This window comes from Emys orbicularis, chromosome 16 (assembly GCF_028017835.1).
Source record: "Emys orbicularis isolate rEmyOrb1 chromosome 16, rEmyOrb1.hap1, whole genome shotgun sequence".
Lineage (NCBI taxonomy): Eukaryota > Metazoa > Chordata > Testudines > Emydidae > Emys > Emys orbicularis.
Window position 1 is genome coordinate 22,719,710 of NC_088698.1, and position 22,726 is coordinate 22,742,435.

Below are 22,726 nucleotides of genomic sequence, written 5' to 3' on the forward strand. Positions count from 1 at the left end.
AAAGAGGGCAAAGATTGATCAAATTTTCACATTCAATTAGCAGAAAGGGTCTAATTGCAACATTTTTTAGTTCACTTGATGTTCAGGTTAAGCTGATGGCAAATTACATATGAAGAAGAAGCACCAAGAGCTTTTAAGTCTTAAAATAGAGTTTAACATCTTCCTCTGATTTTTTTTTTTTCAAGCTCTGATGTTTGAACTAGCTTAATAGCAAGAGAAAAGAGCTTGTCTCCTTGAGATCAGAAAGTAACTACCTTTGGCTAATTTGGTAGCTCTGAGCCATCCATTAAGATTTTAAATCACTCCGGTCAATTTTGGATTGAAAGTGGCATCCCAAAGGGCTGTGATTAATCCACTGAGCCATCCAGCCTACTGCAAAATGTCAGATTTAACATGTACGAGTCTTACAGACATTTGGCATCTCTGATAAACTGACAACTGCTCAGTAGAATTGTTAACTTTTGCCACTTTGGAAGGCCAAATTTAAAATGTTAACTCTCTAAGTGCCATGAGACATCAATTATAGTTGAAGCCTGTCTCCCCAAAGAGCCCTCATGTATTAAAACACTTACAGAAAGTGCTGCGGTTCCTCACAGCCCTTTTAATACTCTGGTTCCATGGGAGAGACCATTTTATTTTGTTTGGCTTTTAACTCCTTGCACATTACTGTAATGAGCCATATCTGAACAGGAAAGCTCGACTTTTGCTCTCTTTAAACCCTTAAGGAGCTGTATGTGAAGAATTTCCCCAATTCTATCAGGGCGATATTGCTGTTTTAAGGACCATTTCATATTCTGGTGCTGAAGCTGCTAGAACTATTAGATGGCGCCGAGGCTGCACAATTCAAATTCTGAGTAAGATCTTATGCAGGCTATTGGGACTTTACACCCAGGGGTAAGTGGGGCTACTCACCTGCTTGCTCCCTCCCCAGAATTGGAGTTGAGAATAGGTAGAGGATTAGATCTACGTCCTCCATTTGCTGGCCAAAGTATCTGAGCCAATGTTGGAGGGGAGGGGAGAGTAGTAATTGATTACTGGTATAGGCCAAAAGTAAATTACTAACCCCTGGGAGCAAGGGAGCAGGGAAAGAATTGTGTCTGAGTCATAGTGCCTCCTGGGGTGTACCTAATTGGATTAATTAACTGTACATATTGAGGTCCTGAAATACAGTACCAGCCACAGGGATAATACTCAGTGTGAGTTTTCCTGGGACAGGAATTGGAGCAAATCATTTTGGAGCCATAGCTGTTACTAAATTGAGGCTGGCCTCAGTTGCAGGACTTCACAGGGTAAAGGAAATGGCTTTGGAAAGAGGAAGCCAAGAGTCTATCATAAGGATGGGAGTAGAAGGAAAGAAGGCCTCGGGTCAAAAGTGATTAATGTTGCATGTAAAATGAGTTTGGCTGTTTTAAAATTAATTAAGGTCGCATGAAAAGTCCATTGTGCCCTAGTTTATCCATCTGTCAAATGGGTCTAATATTTACCTCACAGGGGGATTATGAGGCTTAATGAGTATTTGTAATCCTTGGATAAAAGGCTGGATAAAGTGCAAAACATGTATGGAGTCGGGTATATAAATACACATTTATTGTGACTGAAAAATAGCCCCCTGTAAATACTGTAGCTCTTAGCTTCCTAATCTTAGCTAGACATGGTTTTACTGCTCCCAAGAAAAGTTAGGTGATGAATGGCATCTAAATTGAATGCCAGTGATCACTGAACAGTGTCACTGGATGATTGTATAAAATAGGCAAAGTGCTGTTGTCAGTACAACTTGGGTTAGTTTTTAATAGTATGTTTCAGCAGGGTTGTTTGTTTTCATTTTCTGCACGGTTATTCCCGGATGCATTTTTCATATGTATAGATTAAATACTGCATGAAAAATTGCATGTTAATTACGTTTTGTGGGTGTAACAGAATTTCTTACTTGAACACATTTTTTGCTGGAAGTACTGCAAATGGCATATTCAGGTACAATTTGTCAAGGCGTAAAGTTGCTTGATATTTGGCAATTAAGTGTGTTGCATTTAAAACAAGTTTTCTAATCATCACACCATTAGCTCAGTACTTAGCGGTGGAGCTGAACTCCAGCCTGCGTTTTTGTTTTAATGACCATGCCTCTGCGTATTTGTCAAAAGACGTGTGTTGTAGGAAGGAACGGAAAACAGTGTATAATAGGTCACAGTAGTGCAGGTGGAGGATCAAGGAAATACAGACAGGGAAGTCCTGTGAGAGCTGGTTCTGGGAGACTGGAAGTCAGTGGAACGATGTCCGTTTATACCACCTGAGCATATACCTCCTTGTGGTTCCCTGGAAGAGTTTCCTCTTAAATTCCTCCTTCAGGAGTTAACTTCCGGTGGAAGAAGTGGGGGACTGGCTAAAAGAGAGACCGTGGCCTGCAGAGCTACGTCGCCAATGGCTGGCAATGGCGCAGTCCACAGCAATGTTGGGCCTACAGTCTGAAATAAAAGTGGCCAGGAGTAACTGATAGGTCAAGATTCATTTGCAGGTTTAAAATCTGTTAATCAATATGTGGTGGCTGGTGGCCATTAAACTCAGAACTCATGCTGACATAATTATTTCTCAGCATCTACGTGGTGGCAAACTGCCCCCAGAGAGAGATTTATATAATTGATTTCATGGGACCATTGTGATCATCTAGTCTGAATTCCTCCAGGCCATAGGACTTCCCTGTATTAGTTCCTGCTTCAAGTCCAATAGCACTGGTTAAACTACATCTCTCTAAGAAAACCATCCAGTCTGATTTTAAAAACTGCCACTAATGGCGAATCCACCACAATGGAGGTTCCAAAGTTGTTACAATGAGGAATTATTCTTACTATTAACAATTTGCACCTTATTTCCTGTCTGAATTGCTCTAACTCCAACCTACAGCCAGTGGATCTTGTTATACCTTTTTTCTGGCAGACTGAAGAGAGTGCTCATGAAATTTCTGTTCCACATGTAGGTACTTATAGACTATCAAGTCACCCCCTAAGCTTTCTCTCTGATAAGGAGCTGAGTCTATTTAGCGTAAGTCTTTCACTATAAGGAATGTTTTTTTTCAGTCCTTGACTCATTCTCTGAACCCTCTCCAATTTATCAACATCCTTCTTCAACTGGGGACTCGGTATTCCAGCAGCAGTCGCACCAGTGCCAAATACAGAGGTAGCATTACTATTACTTTCTACTCTTACTCAAGAATTCCCATTCATACATCCAAGGATTGCATTAGCCCTTTGGCCACACGGGGAACTCATGTTCAGCTTATTATCTACCATGATGCCCATGTCTTTTTCAGTGGCACTGCTTCCCAGAATAGAGTTGGCCATCCTTTTAGGATGGCCTACATTCTTTGCTCCTTTGTATTCTTTGTATGGCCTTATACTTAGCCATACTGAAATGCATATTGTTTGCCTGTGCTCAGTTTACCAAGCAATCCATGCTGTTCTCTATCAGCGATCTGTCCTCTTAATTATTTACCACTCACCCAATCTTTGTGTCATCTGCAAACTTTATTAGTAATTATTATATGTTTGTTTCCAAGTCATGGATTAAAAATGTAGGCATCGGGCCAAAAACCGATCCTTGTGGACCCCCATAGCTGCTCAATGATAATTTCCAGTTTTCAATTAAATGTTGAGACCTATCATTTTAACCACTTTTTAATCAATTAATGTATGCCATGTTGATTTTGCATCATTCTAGTTTATTAATCCAGATGATGTGTGATACCTTACAGAGGAATATTACATCAACACTATTACTTTTATTAACCAAACTCATCAAAAAGTGATATGAAGTTAGTTTGACAAGACTTATTTTCCATAAACCCATATTGATTGCCATTCATTATATTACCCTCCTTTAATTCTTTATTAATTGAGTCCCATAGAAGCTGTTCCATTATTTTGCCTTGGATCAATGTCAGGCTGACAGGCCTACAGTTAGCTGGGTCATCCCACTTGCCTTTTTAAAATATTGGCACAACATTAGCTTTCTTTCAGTCCTCTGGATATTCCCCAGTGTTCAAAGGCTTATTGAAAATCTACACTACTGGTCCACAGAGCTCCTTAGCCAGCTCTTTTAAAACTCATAGATGCAAGTTATCTGGACCTGCTGATTAAAACATGTCTAACTTTAGATAGCGACTGTTTAACATCATCCTTAGTTACTGTGATTGGAAAAATCTATCATCATATGATATAAATACATCATCTCTTGTTTCTCAAATACAGAACAGAAATATGGATTGAACACTTTGGCTTTTTCTGTATTATTTACTGGTCTACCATATCCATATAGTAATGAACCAATATCTAAGACTGTTAAGATTCCTTTTGTTTGTTATATAATTTAAAAAACTTATTTTTATTTGACTGTACTGCCCACAGATTTCTCCTTGTGTCCTTTTGCTTCCCTTATTAATTTTCTATACTTTCTAGCTTCTAATTTATATGCATTGCTATCAACTTCTCCTTTTTTTCCATTTCTATCATAATAGATGATTTTCCTTCCCCTTTGAGCCAGGCTGTTTTTTACCAAAAACCATAAGAGCAAGAGAACATCTATAGAAAGAGCATCGCAGTTATAACCCTTGAAGTCACTCCAGTTTTGTCCCCCATGGTTTGCAATGTCCCATGCTATTGAGGACAGTACCAACTGAGTCAAACCACTCCAAATATATTACCATAGAAAATTAGAAAAGGTCTCAGAAGTGAATGAAGGATACTAAAATTACTCGTTTTCTTCAGGGTTGCTGACTAAACATTTGCAACACAACCAAGAGGTCAATTGGAAAACCAACATGCACAGTAAATTCATTAACACAAATGGGGGTGATGCAAAGCCCATTAAAGTCAATGGAAAGATTCCCACTGACTTCAGTGGGGGTTGGATCAGGCCCATATATAGCAACTATAGTTTCACAACAACAGATGTTTAAAAATTGTAAACACTTTGCGTGTTTTAGAAATAGCAGCCTTCTTTGACACCAGATTGTGGAAAACCAAGATATTACTTTAACCACTGAGTAGTCAATAATGATTGGTTTAGGCTTCATGTGGGCATTAGTAGCTCTTCTTAAAATACAATATCCTGTTACATTAAGTTCACAATAATAACTCCTGAGAGTCACTCATGACAAAAGTACCAAATTACATCGTTGCTCCTTATTATAGCCTCCATCCATCTTTTGTAAGAACATTCACCATTTGTGAGGTCCCTGAAGTTTGGTAATTTTTAAGAGGTAGTTGCTGTCTTCCAATAATTCATAAATAAAGTAGAATATGTAAACAGCAAACAGTGAGTACAATTTTTCATGCTAGAAAGCATCAATGTCTGTATTTCTCATTAGGTCCAGCCAGTTCCATTCCTGATAAAAGTGCTAGTCATGTGATTAATTTATGATCTTCCCCCTTTAAAATTTAGATCATGTAGGCCTGGCTAATATGCTTAATGTATTTATATGTTTGATCATTCAAAATAGAGATAAACCCATTCTTACAACATTATGTTTATCATTGACATATATCTGAATAAATTCAGATTAATTAAATTTGAGTGTAAATGCCTTAATCCCCATTAGCTTTGTCAGGCTACAACACAGTAACTGAGTTTGAATGAGTTCACTGTGGATGAAATCCACCCCGTGCACAAGAAATAGCCCTCTTTTGAGGCCCGTATGATCCAACAATATTAAGAAATCGACATTTTCTTGATTTCACTGGTGCCACCCACCACTGGAAACAGGATGGTGAATTGGATGGACCACCGGTCTGATGCAGTATGTTTGTAAATTGGGCAAAGTCGAGTGGAACAATATGTCCATAATATGTGAATTTTTTTTCTTTAAAATAATCTGATTACAGTGCCACCATTAAAGTGATACAGAATAAGATCAGTTTCCACATTTGATACCCAATGATTCACTGGAGTCTCAGGACAAGATTTTGATAGGCCTCTCTTTCACCGTCCCATGAATGGTGTTTCTTCACATACGCTTTTGCCTTTGTCACAATTTCTCTTTCCAAAGTGGGGTCATTCATCAGACTTTTGGAGAGCTGGACAAACTCCTAAAAAGTTAAAGAACACAATAAATGTTACTTGAGGTTCTACTGATCCCAAAACAATCCTGGAACTGCAGTAAAGCTGTTGAACTTAGAGTGAATACACACACCAAGCAGTTCAAGAACCATTCTTCAGAGCTAAGCACCACATTTTATATATACATGCAGATCAATAAATAACAAATACAATTTTTAATCTTTTAAACAGCCCACCAACTAGAGAACTTAAAACCACGGTCAAATCCCTAGAGCACTAAATCTGATGAAAATATAGACAATTTAATGAGACAGAAAAGTGTTTGAACACCAGGCATTTACGGCAATGAAGCGTGCCGTAGCTGGGTAAGAAGTTACAAATTCAACTGGTTTCCTGGATGATGGAGAGCTGGTAGCAGACAGTTTTGATCTAGGCTCAACTAGGCATATGCCTGGTTACAAATGAGGCATCTTTAGCTAATTGCATGCTTTTAATGAGGTTGAGAAAAACACTTCACAAAGATGTCTATTGTACGAAGTAAAGAACACACACTCAGCAGCAAATTATCTGTATTGTGCCAGGACCTGGATGCAAGATTGATCCAAGCTAATAAAGAACTGTTGCACTGTGTGGTGCTGGAGGCTCGTGACCTGAAAGCTAGGCAGCAGCTGGTACACGGTAGCAAAAGGTCTGCAAAATGCAGTATATGAAATCCCTTTAGCCCTATGGCACTTGATAGAACAAGACTATTCCCTGGCCAGTTGCTTTGCCATTCCAATTTTGTTTTTAAGAAGTGAAGATACCAAACTAGTGAACATGAGAGCTGATGTCACAGTTGGAGGCCTCTAGGTAAACGAATCCACTTCTGCACTGCCCGTCTGATTTTCTGCCATTAAGGGACGACTTTCAATATTGAAGCTGGATTACAGAAGTAGCTCAAACCCACTACAGCAATGTGCGCTAGCTTAGAAATGTCAACAGCTGTTAGATCAATAAAAAAGTGAAGATCATTAGTTACTACACAAATCATGATGAAAATCAGTGATAGATTCCAAGTGGAACATAAGGGCATTTGGACACAGATGGCATTTTCCTGACAATAAGCTGTCAACTATTAAGGAGAAGATCACTGAGGCCCTCCGACAGAGAGCTGAAAATACAAATAAGACTGAAATTTGGTCAACAACTCATTCATTAACCAACTGTACTTAAACTAAATTATACAGTTTACCTACAAAAAACTTGGTTATCAAAGAGTTAAGATTGCTGATGTAATTCATATGGTCCATGTGCAAAATACGTAACTACAGCATGACCACTGGGAACCAATGCTGATATGTGAAATCATACAGTACATATTCCAAGAATAGCCTTTGATATTCATTGACAAGACATGCAACGCTTTCAATATATGTATCGCTATGACATGTAGTTTATACAGTCAAAGAAGCACATATATTAGTGGTGCATATGTTGGAAGGGTTTACAAGTAAGTTTTGGAGTCAGAGTTATGGTGGATACTAGACTAAGTAAGGTGAATTCTCACATGTCAATATTGACATTATACATCCAGTTAAAGTATAGCTTCAATCTTGCATGGCGATCCACATGGGAAGATTGCTATGCTTCTATAGTGCAGAATTCGGGCCTGCAAAGGTAGCAGAAAATGTACATATGTTACCTTAGCTGATCATTACCAGTCTTTTCCAACCTTCCAGAGTTTTTTCAATGGCCGTGCCTTAGTTATGTGGTTAATATAAAGTTTATATGAATCACATCAGCAGCTGTAATTCTAAATTAACTGAAGAAATTCCCACAAACAGCTTTAATTAAAAAAAAAAAAAGACCTCTGAAAATGTAACCTGGGTTGGGGGATGAGGCTTCATCTGTGGGATGTATAATATTACCTACTACGTCAGGCTAGTAGGTGTTCATACAGGAAACATTATGCAAGAGGTTTTTAAAGTTTTCTACAGCACCAGGCTCCCCTCTAAGGTTCACAAGAACGAGCAAAAGAGCTTCCTTACTTGGGCTAGCAGAGTGGACTGCATTAGTAAGGCTCCCATCCTGTAATGATACACAGGAGGGCACTGCACTACTTGAAGTGCACAGAAGATGAGCTCCCCTACTGCATAAATGCCAAGATTCATCTGAGGAATTCTCTGTACGTATTATTTCTTCTGGTCCATTTGTCTTCCAGTCAGTATTATTAAACAGAATGACCACTTGTGGGAAAAGTATCTGATTAATTCACAATGGGGCCCCTTCAAGAACTCAAAGATTCCTACTGGTGTGTTCATCTTTAGTAATATCTGTAGTTGTGAAGTCTCTGAAAGGAATAAAAGTATTCCTGCAAAATGCTTTCAAAATTCAGAGACGTGCTTCCCAAAGGAGCTTCCAGCCAGCAGTGCAGATTAACAAGTTTGGTGCTATAATGATAACATCAGAGACATTTAATATATTCTCTTCTAAACCCTCTCCGCTTTCCCCATTCTCTGGCAATTGACAGCACCAGCATCCTCCACTGTTGTCCAGGATTGCAACCATCTCTGACTCTTTCTTTTTCATCTCCCACCATATCCAAACCCTGCTGCCTTTTTTCCCCCTTCACAACACACACAAAAAATCTGATCTTCTTTCTTGCCCATGTGGCCAAAATGCTTGTCCATGCCATAGCCTCTCCCATCTTGACTACTGCAACTTACTACATTCTAGCCCTCTAGATATGTACACTGCCTGTACCAATCCATCCAAAACATGACTGCAAAGGTTATTTTCCTTGCTCAGTGATCTGATCATGTTAGATCACCCCCTCTTTCCCCTCCTCCCCCCCCCCCCCCCGCCTTGCATTCATCTACTGGCAACTCTTAAAATACCACATAGAGTTCTAACTTCACATTCTCCCCTTCAAGGCACAGCACAACCTGGACACGCTTTCAAGACTTGTCTCCTACTGCATTCCCAGTTATTTCTTCTGTTCCCCCAATGAGTCCAATCTTGATACTCCTTTCATTTCCTTCTTCCATGTCCCATCTCTGTGCTCTTTTCCCTACTGCCAAGAACACACAGGAGAAGGATAAATGGGGAAAGCCTTTAAATGCCATCACCTATTTAAATCCAATCTCTTACGCTATCATAACAATAAATAATCATTTTCACTCCATCGCATTCCAACTTTAATTTTATGCTCCTGTGGAGGATTTTATTTTGTTTAAAAATAATTTATGTAAATTATACATATCAGAAGCCGCAATGTACCATTGCTTGACGAGTAGTTCTATTAATATTCTTTAAAAATATGTGGATACAGAGGATGAAAACTTGGAAACATGTAAGTGATAGAAGCAATGAGATACTGCTACACAGTTAAAATCCCTTTCGCTGGTGATCATTTCAGCATAATATTAAACATGAGTCCAAAGAGGAAAGGGAGAGATGGCAAATGGATAAAGCCAGGGGACTTTAGCTGTAGCTGTTCTACTGATTCAGAGTGTAACCTCAGGCAAGTCACTCAAGATGTGATCTGAAGCCACAGTAAAGATCTGCATTCTTGAAGGGGCATCAAATGTAGGGTCCCTCCATTTTTGGATGCTGAGCTTAAGACTGCAAGGGCCTGATATTCAGGTGGTCCCCACAACTCCAACTGATGTCAGCTGGAGCTGCAGTTGTTTGGCACCTCTGAAAATCAGGCCCCAGGTTGCTGAATCTGAGCATCCAAAAATGGAGGCAACCCAGAATTAGATGCCGCTTCTGAAAATGGAGGCCTTAATTTCTTTCTGCCTCCGATCACCCATATAAATGTGGGTATAACAACATTTACCTACCTCACAATTGATATGTGGTATAAAGGGTGAAGGCTGAGTTGTTAGTTACAGGGCAGAAAAGTTGGGGCAAGCACTAGGATGCTTAGATTTATAAGTAATGTGACGCATGCCCTATTTCTGGACAGTAGATATCCCTGTAGGCCCAGTTATCTTCAAAAGTAATGTCACTAATATGTTTCTCCCTCAGGCAGACTGCCAATTAGCTTTAAAGAAAATGCAAACAGCCCTACAGACCCAGATGTCTTTAGCAGATGAACCCTGAAAATACAGCAGGCACCAAGCTAATAAAATGCATGTCCTCTGAATTACCTAGGCTGGTGCCATTTCACAGCACAGACACTAGGAAATTAAGAAGTGTGTTTACACACACACACACACACACACACACACACACACACACACACACACACACACACACACACACACACACTCTAAATCTGCAATTAAACCATTTCAATTTCAGTGGCAGGAGAGGAAAGGAACATGGAACTTAGCTCAGTGTAAACCCAGGGAAGACAAATTCCAGATATAAAACTAAATGAACAATTAAGAATAGCAACGCACCTGCTAGTAACGGCCGAGCACAGCAGCTGCAGGGCAACAGATTGGTATTTCCCAACCACCTGAACAATCATTGCTGGCATTGCCTAAAACAGCAAGCTGCTCTGTTCAATACTGTCCTGACAACAAAACTAAAGTCCTCGGGCTAAATGCTGGCCATGTAGCCATAGCGCCTTACAATAGGAATGGCATGCACCCACACTGCCACAGGAGGGCAACATGCCAGGGGTGTGCCCCTGTCTGTAGCTCCACTAATTGGTTCAGAGGCGCCTCCACTTCTTCTCTGCCTCCCTTACACAGGTTAGTGTTGCTGATTCCTCCTGCTCCCTTACAGCTAGAACCGCTATTTTGCCTGGGGCTGGAGAGGTTTATATACCCCCTCCCCCTTTTGTGAGCCTTCACAGATGCTGGGCATTCCATAACCCTAAAGCTTAGGCTGCTGAATAATGATGCATGTCCTCCATTTGCACATGATTATTTATGGCCTAAACATAGCCCGCTACTCCTTTATTTCTTAGTTATCCGTTTTCCTTTCGGGTCCCATTAACTCAGTGTCACATATTCCATAAACTTGCAAATTTGAGTAACGGCAGGAATAAAACATGGCTTTGAAAGAAGGGTGCATAATAACTCAAGCATCAAGGTCAACATGTTTTGTGACTTTTCACTTTTATGTTAACTGCTGCGGCCAGCTGGATATTTCCTTTGTTATATTTCCTTTGTTGTCTATGTCCATGGTCATGAGGCCTCAGAATACCTACCAAGGATTAAGTATAATGAGTATAATTAGGCAAGAAAAGTTGTCTAATTTCTTTGTAAGCCAGAAGAGGTCACTTTTTTCCACTAAAAAGGGAAGTTTGTGCTTAAAATTATTATTGTTTCGTAAATCAACTCAAACCCATTTCATTTAGTTTCCCGACAAAAGAAGACATAAAATAACCACAAGACTGTTTCACATACCAGGTACAATAACCCAGCCCCTACGTTCTCTAGCTTGCTCCTTTTTAGAGTTACTATTTTGGGGGGAAGGAAATAAAACTGAAATGTTTTTAACAGAGTAAAGCTAGGTTTAAATACACAAATCTGCTACGTCTGCCGCGTCTCCGAGGCAATGGAGCAATAAAAGAATAAATCCAGTATATCCGTCAAACAGGCTGGAAAGTCAATTCTGGGGATTGCAAAGGAGGACACCTCCTGAGGAAGAGGAAAAGAAGCATGAACAAGAGGCTTATCTGAAAGCTGATTGATGAAGGAGTAGGGCTGTGTAGTAGTTGTGTATGGGGGAAGGACACTCGTGAGAAACGACAATGAAAACACCCTCACAAGTATACTGAACCTCCAAGCACTTCAATAAGGCCACCCAGATTGCACCATAATGTTTACTGTGGAAAGGAAAAAAATATTAATGGTAAAGAAATAAGAATCAAAACTAGACCCAATTATACTGGCTACCCATCAGCTAAACTGTGGACAGGGAAAGAATGATCTAGGATACTGCTTCACAATGCAAACACCAGTAGGAACATGACTGAGGGTCGGAGTTAACCTGCACTGGGAATAAATCTTTCTTGGCTGACTAAAATCTGGACAATTCAGATAATGTACTTAACAAATAGCAAGTGGCGTCTTCTGCTTCCTGAACGATCTGAATCAGAATCTGACAGGGATGCAACTACATGTAAACCTTTGTTCTTAAAGGAATTCCAAAGGAATAGCTCTAAACAGTTGGTTCTGACAGCTAATTTAGAAGCAAACTAACTGAGGTTACTGTGGGAAATATTTTATCAAATACTTAAGAGCACATGAAGTAATCAGAAGAGGGTGAAAAAACATATTGCTTTCCAGCATGTAAGTTGTCCTGCCTCTACTGGCATACCAGGTCCTCTAAGAGGAGACTATGCAAAGTGCTACAAAATGTATTACTGCCATTTCCAACAATACAAACAGGTTTTAATAACAGGTTGAAATTAGAAATCTTCTAATTTATCTGAACTCTTTGATCTATTATCCCTCTCTTGATTTCATGATATATTATATATGGAGGTTTGAAAAACTGTATTTGATACAGATTGGTGGTGTCAAGAAATATGGGATTATCCTGTAATTGTCACTTTATCTTTAAGATTTAGTGAAACTGATTGGCATTCTGTCAGACACTTCAGGTGAAAGTTATCCAGCAATCCCCTGGTGAAATCGGACTATTACCATGCAAACAAACCTTATTCTGACACATTTGTAAACCTTGGTACTTTATACAATATTTAACACCAAAGACGTTTTAAAGGAGCATTATTAAATATGATACAATTGCTAGTGTACAGAGAAAGGACAGAGATTACTTCACTTTCCAAGATAGGGCACCTGCACAAACATTAATTATCCCAATGCAAATACTACCTAGGAAAATGCTAGTTCATATGGTAATGCAAGTTAACACCTTTACTTAGAAGACACTCAGAGATGTAGAACAAGAATATCAGAAAAAAAGGGGTTACTGATCTTAGAGACAGTATTTTGGGGGAGAGCAGCAGAAGACCAGACTGAAATGGGATAGAGAAATTGAGAAGTACAGAACTCTAGAAATAACGACGTCATATTTACAGTCTTTCTGTACTTCTGATCGAGTAAAACATTTAAGCATAAAACAGCCTCACTGAATTCAGTTTAAACACATGTTTAAGGTGAAGTGCTTTGTTACAACTTTACAGTTTTAGGTGAAGGGGTCAGTGCTTAAGTATGGAGAAATGGTCTGAAGTAAACAGGATGAAATTCAATAAGGACAAATGCAAAGTACTCCACTTAGGAAGGAACAATCAGTTGCACACATACAAAATGGAAAATGACTAGCCTAGGAAGGAGTACTGCAGAAAGGGATCTGGGGGTCTGTAGCGGGGTGGTTACCCCGCTCCTGCCTGGCAGGGCTTGAAAGCAGCCCTGCAGAGGGCTGCAGCTCTAAAAGCTGGGCTGATTGGGGAAGCGGCCACAGCTGGCCTGTATAAAAAGGGTGGGAGCCAGAGGCCAAACAGTCTCTCTCTGCCTTCAGAGGGAGAAGGGCCTGGCTGCAGGGAGCGGAGACAGGGTACCTGGGTGGAGCAGGGCTGGGGAAAGGCTGGGGAGCTCCAGCCTGGAAAGCCCCAGGCTGCGGCCTAGCATTGGGCCAAGGGTACTGGCGGTTGCAGAAGGCAGCCCATGGTTAGGCTAAGGCAGCAGGTCCAAACCCAACCTTGCCTGGGATGAGTGGCCTATACTGCAGTCTGCCCCAGGGAGTGGGGGCTAGTTGGTGACTGGCAGGGGCCTTATTCTGAGGCGAGGTAGGGATAGTGGGTGGGGGTTCCCCAGGGAGGGGAGACCCTAGTACTGAGGGGTGTACTGCCAGGGGGCAGCACCCCAGATACAAGGGCACCGGGGTCCGGGAGGGACACGGGGGCCAGAGGACAGGCGGATCACCGGCCTGCAGTGGGCACTCCAGGATGCTGGAAGAGCTAATTCCTGAGACGACCAGCAGGAGGCGCCGCGGTGGTGAGTCCGCCCCTCTACAGGGTCAAAGTGGACCACAAGCTAATTATGAGTCAACAGTGTAACACTGTTGCAAAAAAAGCAAACATAATTCTGGGCTGTATTAGCAGGAGTTGTGTAAGCAAGATACGAAAAGTAATTCTTCCACTCTACTCCACACTGATTAGGCCTCAACTGGAGTATTGTGTCCAGTTCTGGGTGCCACATTTCAGGAAAGATGTGGACACATTAGAGAGAGTCCAGAGAAGAGCAACAAAAATGATTAGAGGTCTAGAAAACATGACCTATGAGGGAGGATTTTAAAAATTGGGTTTGTTTAGTCTGGAAAAGAGAAGACTGAGAGGGGACGTGATAACAGTTTTCAAGTACATAAAAGGTTGTTACAGGAAAAGGGAGAAAAATTGTTCTTGACCTCTGAGGATAGGACAAGAAGCAATGGGCTTAAATTGCAGCAAGGGAGGTTTAGGTTGGACATTAGGAAAAACTTCCTGTCAGGGTGGTTAAGCACTGGAATAAATTGCGTAGGGAGGTTGTGGAATCTCCATCATTGGGGATTTTTAAAGAGCAGGTGAGACAAACACCTGTCAGGGATGGTCTAGATAATACTTAGTCCTGCCATGAGTGCAGGGGACTGGACTAGATGACCTCTCGAGGTCCCTTCCAGTCCTATGAATCTATGTTGTTGTACCATTCGTCTTTGTTAATTTGACCTTGGACACTTTGGGTCACAGGCCCTGCTCCTGCAAAGACTCATGTGTGTGCATAACCTGTTTCATGATCAGGGCCTAACTGAAGGCTTGTGGGAGGCATTGTGTGTGTTCCTGCTATTTATTAATATCAGGAAGGCCACCAGTATGAGTTTCAATATTAGGCCCCAATCCTGCAACTACATCCAGGCAGATGGACCCCCGGGCCTGTGTGCAACCCCACTGAAGTCAATGGGCCTCCATGTGGACATAGTAGCAGAATCAGGGTTTAATTACATAAATAGGTCTAGCTTAGAACAGTTTATGACAGCTCTGCCTCTGCCACCCAGAGAGTAATTAAAAAAACCCAAAGGAAAACAAACTGCCGCAATTAACAAAGATTCGGTTGTGAAAACCATAGGGAACAATGAGTCAATTCTCCAGAGAGACAAATGTTACTTGAAATAATTTTTTCAGTTAAAAAACTAATGAAAATAAAAAGAATCCACCTTCCCGAGACTATACTTAATAGCACGCATTAATCACACACATACAGCAAAGCTGGTAAATGTAATGTATTTCCACTTTGCAAATAGTCTGTTTGAGGAAGTTTTATTTTATTTGGGGTTGGATAAAAAACTACCATGTTTAGCTGTTGATTGGTATTAGTAAACTATGGTTTATGTAATAAACAGATTGATTTATACCCCCCTCCGAAAACCCCAAACCATCTAATTAGCTTAACTGAGATATTGTCTGACCTGAAAAAACAATGCTCTTCACATAGAGTAGGAACATAGACACTTTGAAAACTGTATATTAAAACTCTAATAGATTTTCATTCCTTGGGTACTAGGGTATTGGGTGCCTTAGGAATACATAGTAATAGAGCAATAATCCAATACACTGACATGCCAAACAAATGGAAACTACAGTACAACCTCTCTGTCGCACTCATGATGAGAAGAGATTTTGCAGTTTAAAGAATATCGGCCCAGTCCAACTCCAGGGGGACTTGTATCGGACCCTGGGTGACTATTTAGGGATACCACATTAAACAAATGTCCTGCAGAATAAGTTTGTCCTTCTAATCAAAACATTATCTGGATCTGTCTTAGATTATGAATTAAAAATATTGGAGTCTATTTCTAATCATTGAGTCTTCCCTCTTCATTATCAAAACTAATGACTGCATGGTGAATAAGCAGCCTATTTGGTTTTTGAATTCACAGAGCCTTCATAATAAAATTTGAAAACGTCTTTAGATATAATTAAGCTTGAGTGTAGCCGTTTTAATTGTCAAAGCACTAATTAACTTTTGCCATCTTCCTATGGTATTACCTTCTCTGTTTTAATGATGGGGAAAGTGAGGCAGAAAAATTAAGTGATTTACTCAAGACTGGAAAGAATTTGTGGCAGAGTCCCTTATGCACAAAGACAATGGCAGAATGGCAAACCACATTGGATAAAAACCTACCCAAATCAAAGAGTCTCTAGGACTTAAATATATACAGAGTTCTCTCTCACACCCACCGAGTGCAAAACTTAGTCTTTATTTCCTATGTACCTGTTAACTATTTTCTGCCCTACTGTTATTCATGACCTACTAATTCTTTATATTAACGTTATCTGTAATCCCAGCAATGACCATATTATCCTACACTTTGGGCTCACAGCCCGTTTTGATTTTGTGATCTACTGTTTCTACAATATATGTTCACGTTTCAGCGAGTGCTTGAAGGGAAATATGACATCTGCACAACATCTATTCTACGGTTTGCCTAAGAAACCCCCAAAACTAAATTAAAGCAGCTAAGAGCTCAAATGAACTGCATTCAAGCAACTGGCAGATTCTTAAAGCTAGAAAGAAGCATTCAGTAAGGCTGACCCCCTCCCACCCCCCAGCATTCGGTGAACCTCAAAGAGAGCATGAGATAGCAAGAGCACTTCATTAAAAGCAGGGTAGGCTTGTGTAGGTTTTGAGAGAATGAGAGAATATACTCTCATTTTAAGAGAATGAGAGTATAACCGCTGAAAGTCACCATGAGCAGAGCACCAAGACACAAGCAGTTCATGGAAAAGAAAAATAATTTTTGGAAAGGGTTGCTTTATTATGCTCTGGTTTTGATTTGATTTTTTGTTGTTCTTGTTACCTGGGGATCTGTAAATAATAGTCCTGTATCTTTGTGTTGTATTATTGCTGTGTTCCCAGGAATATTCCTCGCCAGCACTGGAACATCTAAATCCATTGCCTAAAGAATGTGGATAAAAAAGATGATTTTGTTAGTGTGGGTTCATTTTAAGAGGAGTTTGTGGTGAGAAATAATAATAGTCATAGTAAGAAACCTGCCGCAAAAACTGCTCCTTCCCACCCCCAAGTAAAAAAAAAAAAAAGTAAAACCCAAAAGAGGGTTCCAAGCATGGAGGAGGGCAGTTGGCACAAGCTAATACAGCCTCTAACAGTAATTTTATCAGATTCCTCCAGGAGTTCTTTCTAACTTTATTTTTATTGTTTTTATATAAAATATAAACTCATAATGAAAAAAATAAACTTCCATGCACACAATATAAGTAGCCTATAAATAAAATAAATTCACTGTTCATTGTTTGCAAAACCTGGAAAGAAACAAAACACAAACCAAATCCTGAACCTGTAGAGATCATGCAGGGCATCAATTATTAAAGTGACTGCATGGATAAATAAGTGAGAACATAACCTATGACTATCGGGGGGCTAATATGTACTAAACTGCAAAAGTATGCAATAGTTTCATGTGTGACCAGACATCCTCAGATTTGTTCTAAGCGTTTCTATTAGACAGAGTCATTTTTTCCATTAATGCAGTAGTAGAGATCTCACTAAGCAGGCCTGTGTATGAGGGAGGAATTGCAGATTTTCTCAAAATAACTCTTTTGGCCACTAAAATAGTTACTGCAATCCAGGAGTTTTTGTGGGGAAGAATCTGGCCCATTCCTTCAACACCCACAGAGTCCCCAAGGCCAGGCTTTTGAGAAGTCAGGTAGCATGTTGCAGAAGCAGAAATGCCCTCCCCTTATGTGGCTGCAGACTCCCTTCTATATACGCATACGTGGGGGCGCATGAAGCCTCAAGATGGTTCTCATATCATTTCAGGCTGTCTGTAGATTCAGGAGCATAGATAAAGCACTGCATCAGTTCACTTCCAGTAAATCGTCTCCATTATAAAGAGAAGGGCTAGAAACTTTGGAACGAAAGTACAGAAACCAGTGTGTAAGCCCCAGGAAAGTCCCTGCCCACCGCCTACTCATGCATTTGTCAAGTCCCAATGTGAAATTTTAATTACCATTCCTGGATTTGGAAATCTTGAAATTCGCAAACCCTGACTGTATAACGGTTCGTCTTGTACAATTATCACAGTGTCAAACAGAAAGAAATTCACTCTCCAAAATGTTCAATCCATTTCATACTGATTCACTGTCACTTTGGAAAGAACACATTTCTAATTACTGTCATTACAGTCTCTGATGGGGAGCAATTTTCCTTCAGCATGAGTAGCATGGGGGGAAAAAAAGCTAAGGGGGGGAAGAAATGAGGAAGAAGAACACTTCTTTTGTTTTTGAATCTGGACAAGACTTGATACCCCAACCACTAGCGTACAAAGCCAAGTGCGAGTTAAGGGTAAAGGAATGCAGTAGCCTAGCAACATGCATTCACAGTTTAAAATCTCCAAGGTAAACATAGTTTACACTGTACCACTGTAGAGAAATTTGCCCTAGACATACAAATCCCGTCCTCCTCTTGATGCTAACATGCTTTTCAGCAGATAGCTCAAAAAATAATATTAATAATCCGTAATGACATACCCATTCTAGCCTTTATACCAGAAAATAGTGAGCCAACTGGAGGTAATTCAGAGCAACAGATTGATGAGAAGAAATTAAATGGTCTAACTAGCTTGGATAAATGAGTAAGGACCAGATTTATGTAGGGATTTAGGCACCTAGAGATGTAAACAGGTGTCTAGGGCGATTTTCAAAAGTGAAAGTCAATGGGAGTCAGGCACCTAGCCCACTTAAGTGCCTTTTAAAGTCTACAGCATTAGGTGCCTAAATACCTTTGTAAATCTTGTCCTAAGCACATATGTATTTATGGTGGGGGATATGACAACTGTCTCCAGATATGTGAGCAAGGTAACCACTAGAGATGGGCTCAAGACACTGATACAGACCTAGGTTGTCTAATGCCTCTGTTTTTTTTATGCTGTGGCCCTCAAGGCCAGGATTCAGAAGTAAGGGACTACAGGTTGCTGCTTCTTTCAGACAACCATCTCAGCAATTAACATTTTGGAAGACGGGGGAGGGAAAGCTAGCATGATGGCAATTCCCGAAAAGCTTCCTATCCCCCTGAGGATTACAAGGCCTTAGGGAACATTGCTTTCCCACCTGGTTAGAACAGAACAAGTATCAAGAGCACTATCAACTTAAACAGACAGGCTCACAGTGAAATATGGTGAGCTCTAGAATGAATGGGTGGGTTCCCTGTCTGAACTAGCTTAGTGACAGGAAAAGTCATCTCTCAAATCTATGAAAGCACCACCACAAGAGCAATATGACTAGCTGACAATGGACATATTTTAAAAATATATATAACTCTTAGGGTCCAGTTCTACACTGACTTATGCCCCATGGATTTCAGTGGGGAGATATGCACAACACAGTACTTGGCTCTCTGAATTTTATATTTCTCCTTCACTTTAAAAAAAATGCTGTGGTACTTCAAAACTGGCTACTTCGTGTAGAATTTTTCATATTAACAAGGCTATCCTGGATGCTCTATCCAAGTGAAAAAGAGCCTTATACAAAGAAATTATCCTTTTTTTCAGAATTTCTCTCGGTGCTCCAGAATGGGCTGTTGTAACTGTCTGCTAGCCACTCAAGTAAATTAGACATACTGAACAAAAGGACATCACATGCCACTTGATACATGAATAATGATGAACAACTCAATTTACTAGTGCTCCATAGTAATTCTGCCTTAGGTTGAGTTTAGTGTTGCGGCCTGGTACATTTATTACAATATTGCTGCACCTCGGTCTGGGCGAGTGTGTTCCCACATTATTATGCACTTTGTCATAGCACATTTATTCATTTTTTTTCTCTGAACGCCACACAGACTGCAGCTCATTAAAAGTGGCCACAAAGGCCCAGATCCTCAAAGGTATTTAGGCATCTAACTCCTATTGAAATCAAAGGGATATAGGCAACTACAAATTTTTGAGGATTTGGACTTTAGTTTTTATTTCATTTCTGAACCCAGTGGAGAAAGAGCTTGATGTTCTTGCTAGCTGGAGATTGAGGACGATAAACGTAATATCAGAAAAACTCTGAGGCCTGGAATCACATACGTATTGATGAATTACAACCACTGAAAGACAGAACAGATGGCCAACTGGATAAGACAAGAGTTGGCTTCGCACCAGCCAGTCTTACACAAATGGATGGTGCTACAAATAATTACTGCATCAAGTAGCCTTGAATTTAATTTAGATGCTTACTCTATTTTTAAGCAGTAAAAAGAATCATTTGTATTGCTGAAAATATATATATAATTTACTGACCTGGGACCTGCCAATAACAAGTTAATGTAAGAGTTTATTCTGGTGGCCCTCTGTTTTGTTACCTTATCCTGACTGCAAATGTGTTTAAGAGTAATTTGAGAAGGATACAGGGTGTAAAGTTACTTTTTTAGGCATGGTACACAGTAAGCATTTCTAACTAGCAGTGCTAAGTTTGGAGGAGGGAATTGCAGTTTTTATTCATTGTATGGTCTTTTTTGGAGTGTCCTTCATTTTCTGCCTTATAGCCCTTTCTGTTTGTGTCATTTTGGTATCCCCTCACTTTTTATCTCCTGTCCTGCAGCTTAATTTTTTCTTCCTTGGCTTTCTGTGAGTTCCAAAACACCAGGTCTGGGCTTCACATGATGGCTAAGATTGGATTTTGCACCACAATACAGTGTATTGTGTATTAGAGGGTGGACACCCATTGATTCCTCCATTTCCATGTTGTTTTCTTTAGTTGGTTCGTTGCTTTGGGGTTTTTTAATTCCAGCAAGATCTCATGATTTTTACAACAGTTTACGTAAATTTTAGAGTGGAGGAAAGGTGCTGTGGTGAAAGGTTGTTAGAGTCAAAATCTTTTGTTCAACCATTACACAGCGAGTTACTATATGGACAGTGATAGTAATCAATTCCCTGCACCCTCCCGACAATGTTTTATTTCTGATCTATAACAGGTCAAAGTCTATTTTCTAAGCCCACACATTGCTCGTCCCTTCTTCAGTGACTGTTCAGAAGAAAAGGTGGCAATTGTGACTTTTTTGTGTGTGATCTGGATGCTAAAAACAGTTCTTAGATGACTAGATCAAACAATAAGATGGTAATGATTTCTGGTCACTTCAAACCAGAGCTAGATTTGAACCAGACATAATTTTATAGTTTGTAGGGACAACTGATGACTCATGAATAAAGTTAAGCATGTGCATAAGCATTTGCAGGATACATGACCTCGCTAAATTTTAAATTTCCCAGTAGACAGGAATTTGGTTTCTAAACCCCAGCACGTTTGTTCCATCTCTGATCGAAACATTTTTAGTTTGATCTGTCTTGTTAATAAAACAAGACCTTGACAGATGGCTCTTCCTATTGGCCATGTTAGGTAGCCGGTTTGCCTAATTAAACTGAGACTTCTTTCAAGAGAGATGTTTTTAAGGGAGGTGGTTCCATTGAACCATCAAATCCTATTCTGTAATTGTCCAAAGGGAATTAATACAAAACCAAAATCATTCTAAACTTATAACAGGCACTAGGTGGTTCAAGGGTCAATGTCACTAAAAAGTGCTAGCCTCGTGCAGTTTCTTAATGGAAAACTAAGGGCCTGATTCTGCTCTCATTGAGGTCATTGAGGAAGACTGTCATCAATTCTAAACTGGACTGAGCTTCCTACTGTCTTTAAAATGAGCTAACAAATAAAAGTTACCACCCATACAGGTATTTATATGGCCTTCATTATTGTAATATCTGGGCACATCATAATCATTAGTGGATTTTATTCTCCCAACTCCTATGTGAGCTATTATTCCCATTTTATAGATGAAGAATGAGATTAAGTGACTTTCATAAGGTCACACTTGAAATCTGTGACTGAGCCAAAAATTGGACCCAGATCTCTTGAATCCCAATCCAGTGCATGGTCCATTGATCATCTTTCCTATACAGTTTGGGACTCTAGCTCGGTAACTTATTTGATGTGAGCGTGAGCCAGCATGCTCAGACTTTTGAAGGGGACTAGCTCTTTGTATCACTGTTGTCACATGGCCTCCATGGTCAGCTCAGGTTATGTTAGCACACTTCAAAAATGGATGTGCCCATAGAATCATACAATCACGGGACTGGACTGGAAGGGACCTCGAGAGGTCTTCTAGTCCTGTCCCCTGCACTAAGGCAGGATAAAAGCCATCTGTCTTCATTCAGCAGGTGACCCAGTGCTGGTTTCATAGAATCATAGAAGATTAGGTTGGAAGAGACCTCAGGAGGTCATCTAGTCCAACCCCCTGCTCAAAGCAGGACCAACCCCAACTAAATCAGTTTGTGAGTGGTGGAAGGAAATGGAGTGTCCTTGTGGCTTCATGTCCCCTGCTCTCTGAGAAAGTACAAGCCCTGAAGGAACTATTGATTTTTGAATAATACTTAGCTGTGACATCTTCATAACTCTTTACAGTTGTTCATTCTAACATAGCCCCTCATAAGGTTTGAGTAAGTAGAGTGCTACCATAATAAGTCAACATTTACCAACAGATATCACTCACAGAGATAGGTAAAGGTAAATAATTTGTGTTCTTTCCATTACTCCCGAATGGTAACTGGGGCTGACTTTAATAGCAGGACTGTGGAGACAGTAAAGAGAGGTTAATGGCCTGACTTTCAGAAATGCTGAGCACCTTCTCTGGGGAGAGCTGGAGATCAAAAACAAATGTGAATTGTGAGTTCTCAGCACTTCTCAGGCGGTAAGTCACTTGTCCAAAGCCCAAGAGGGAGCCATTGTCAGAGCAGAGATTAT

At 40.2% G+C, this 22,726-nt stretch overlaps 1 protein-coding gene across 1 annotated transcript in view; it reads right to left on the reverse strand.

Annotated features, from left to right (window-relative positions):
• Positions 1–5,927: 5,927 nt before the first annotated feature.
• GLT1D1 (glycosyltransferase 1 domain containing 1) overlaps positions 5,928–22,726 on the reverse strand; it is a 95,330-nt gene continuing 78,531 nt past the window's right edge. The window contains exons 11-12 of the mRNA XM_065417981.1: positions 16,786–16,884; positions 5,928–6,074 (exon numbers count right to left, since the gene is read on the reverse strand). Coding sequence (XP_065274053.1) covers positions 5,928–6,074; positions 16,786–16,884 — 246 coding nt within the window. The remainder of the gene's footprint in view (positions 6,075–16,785; positions 16,885–22,726) is intronic.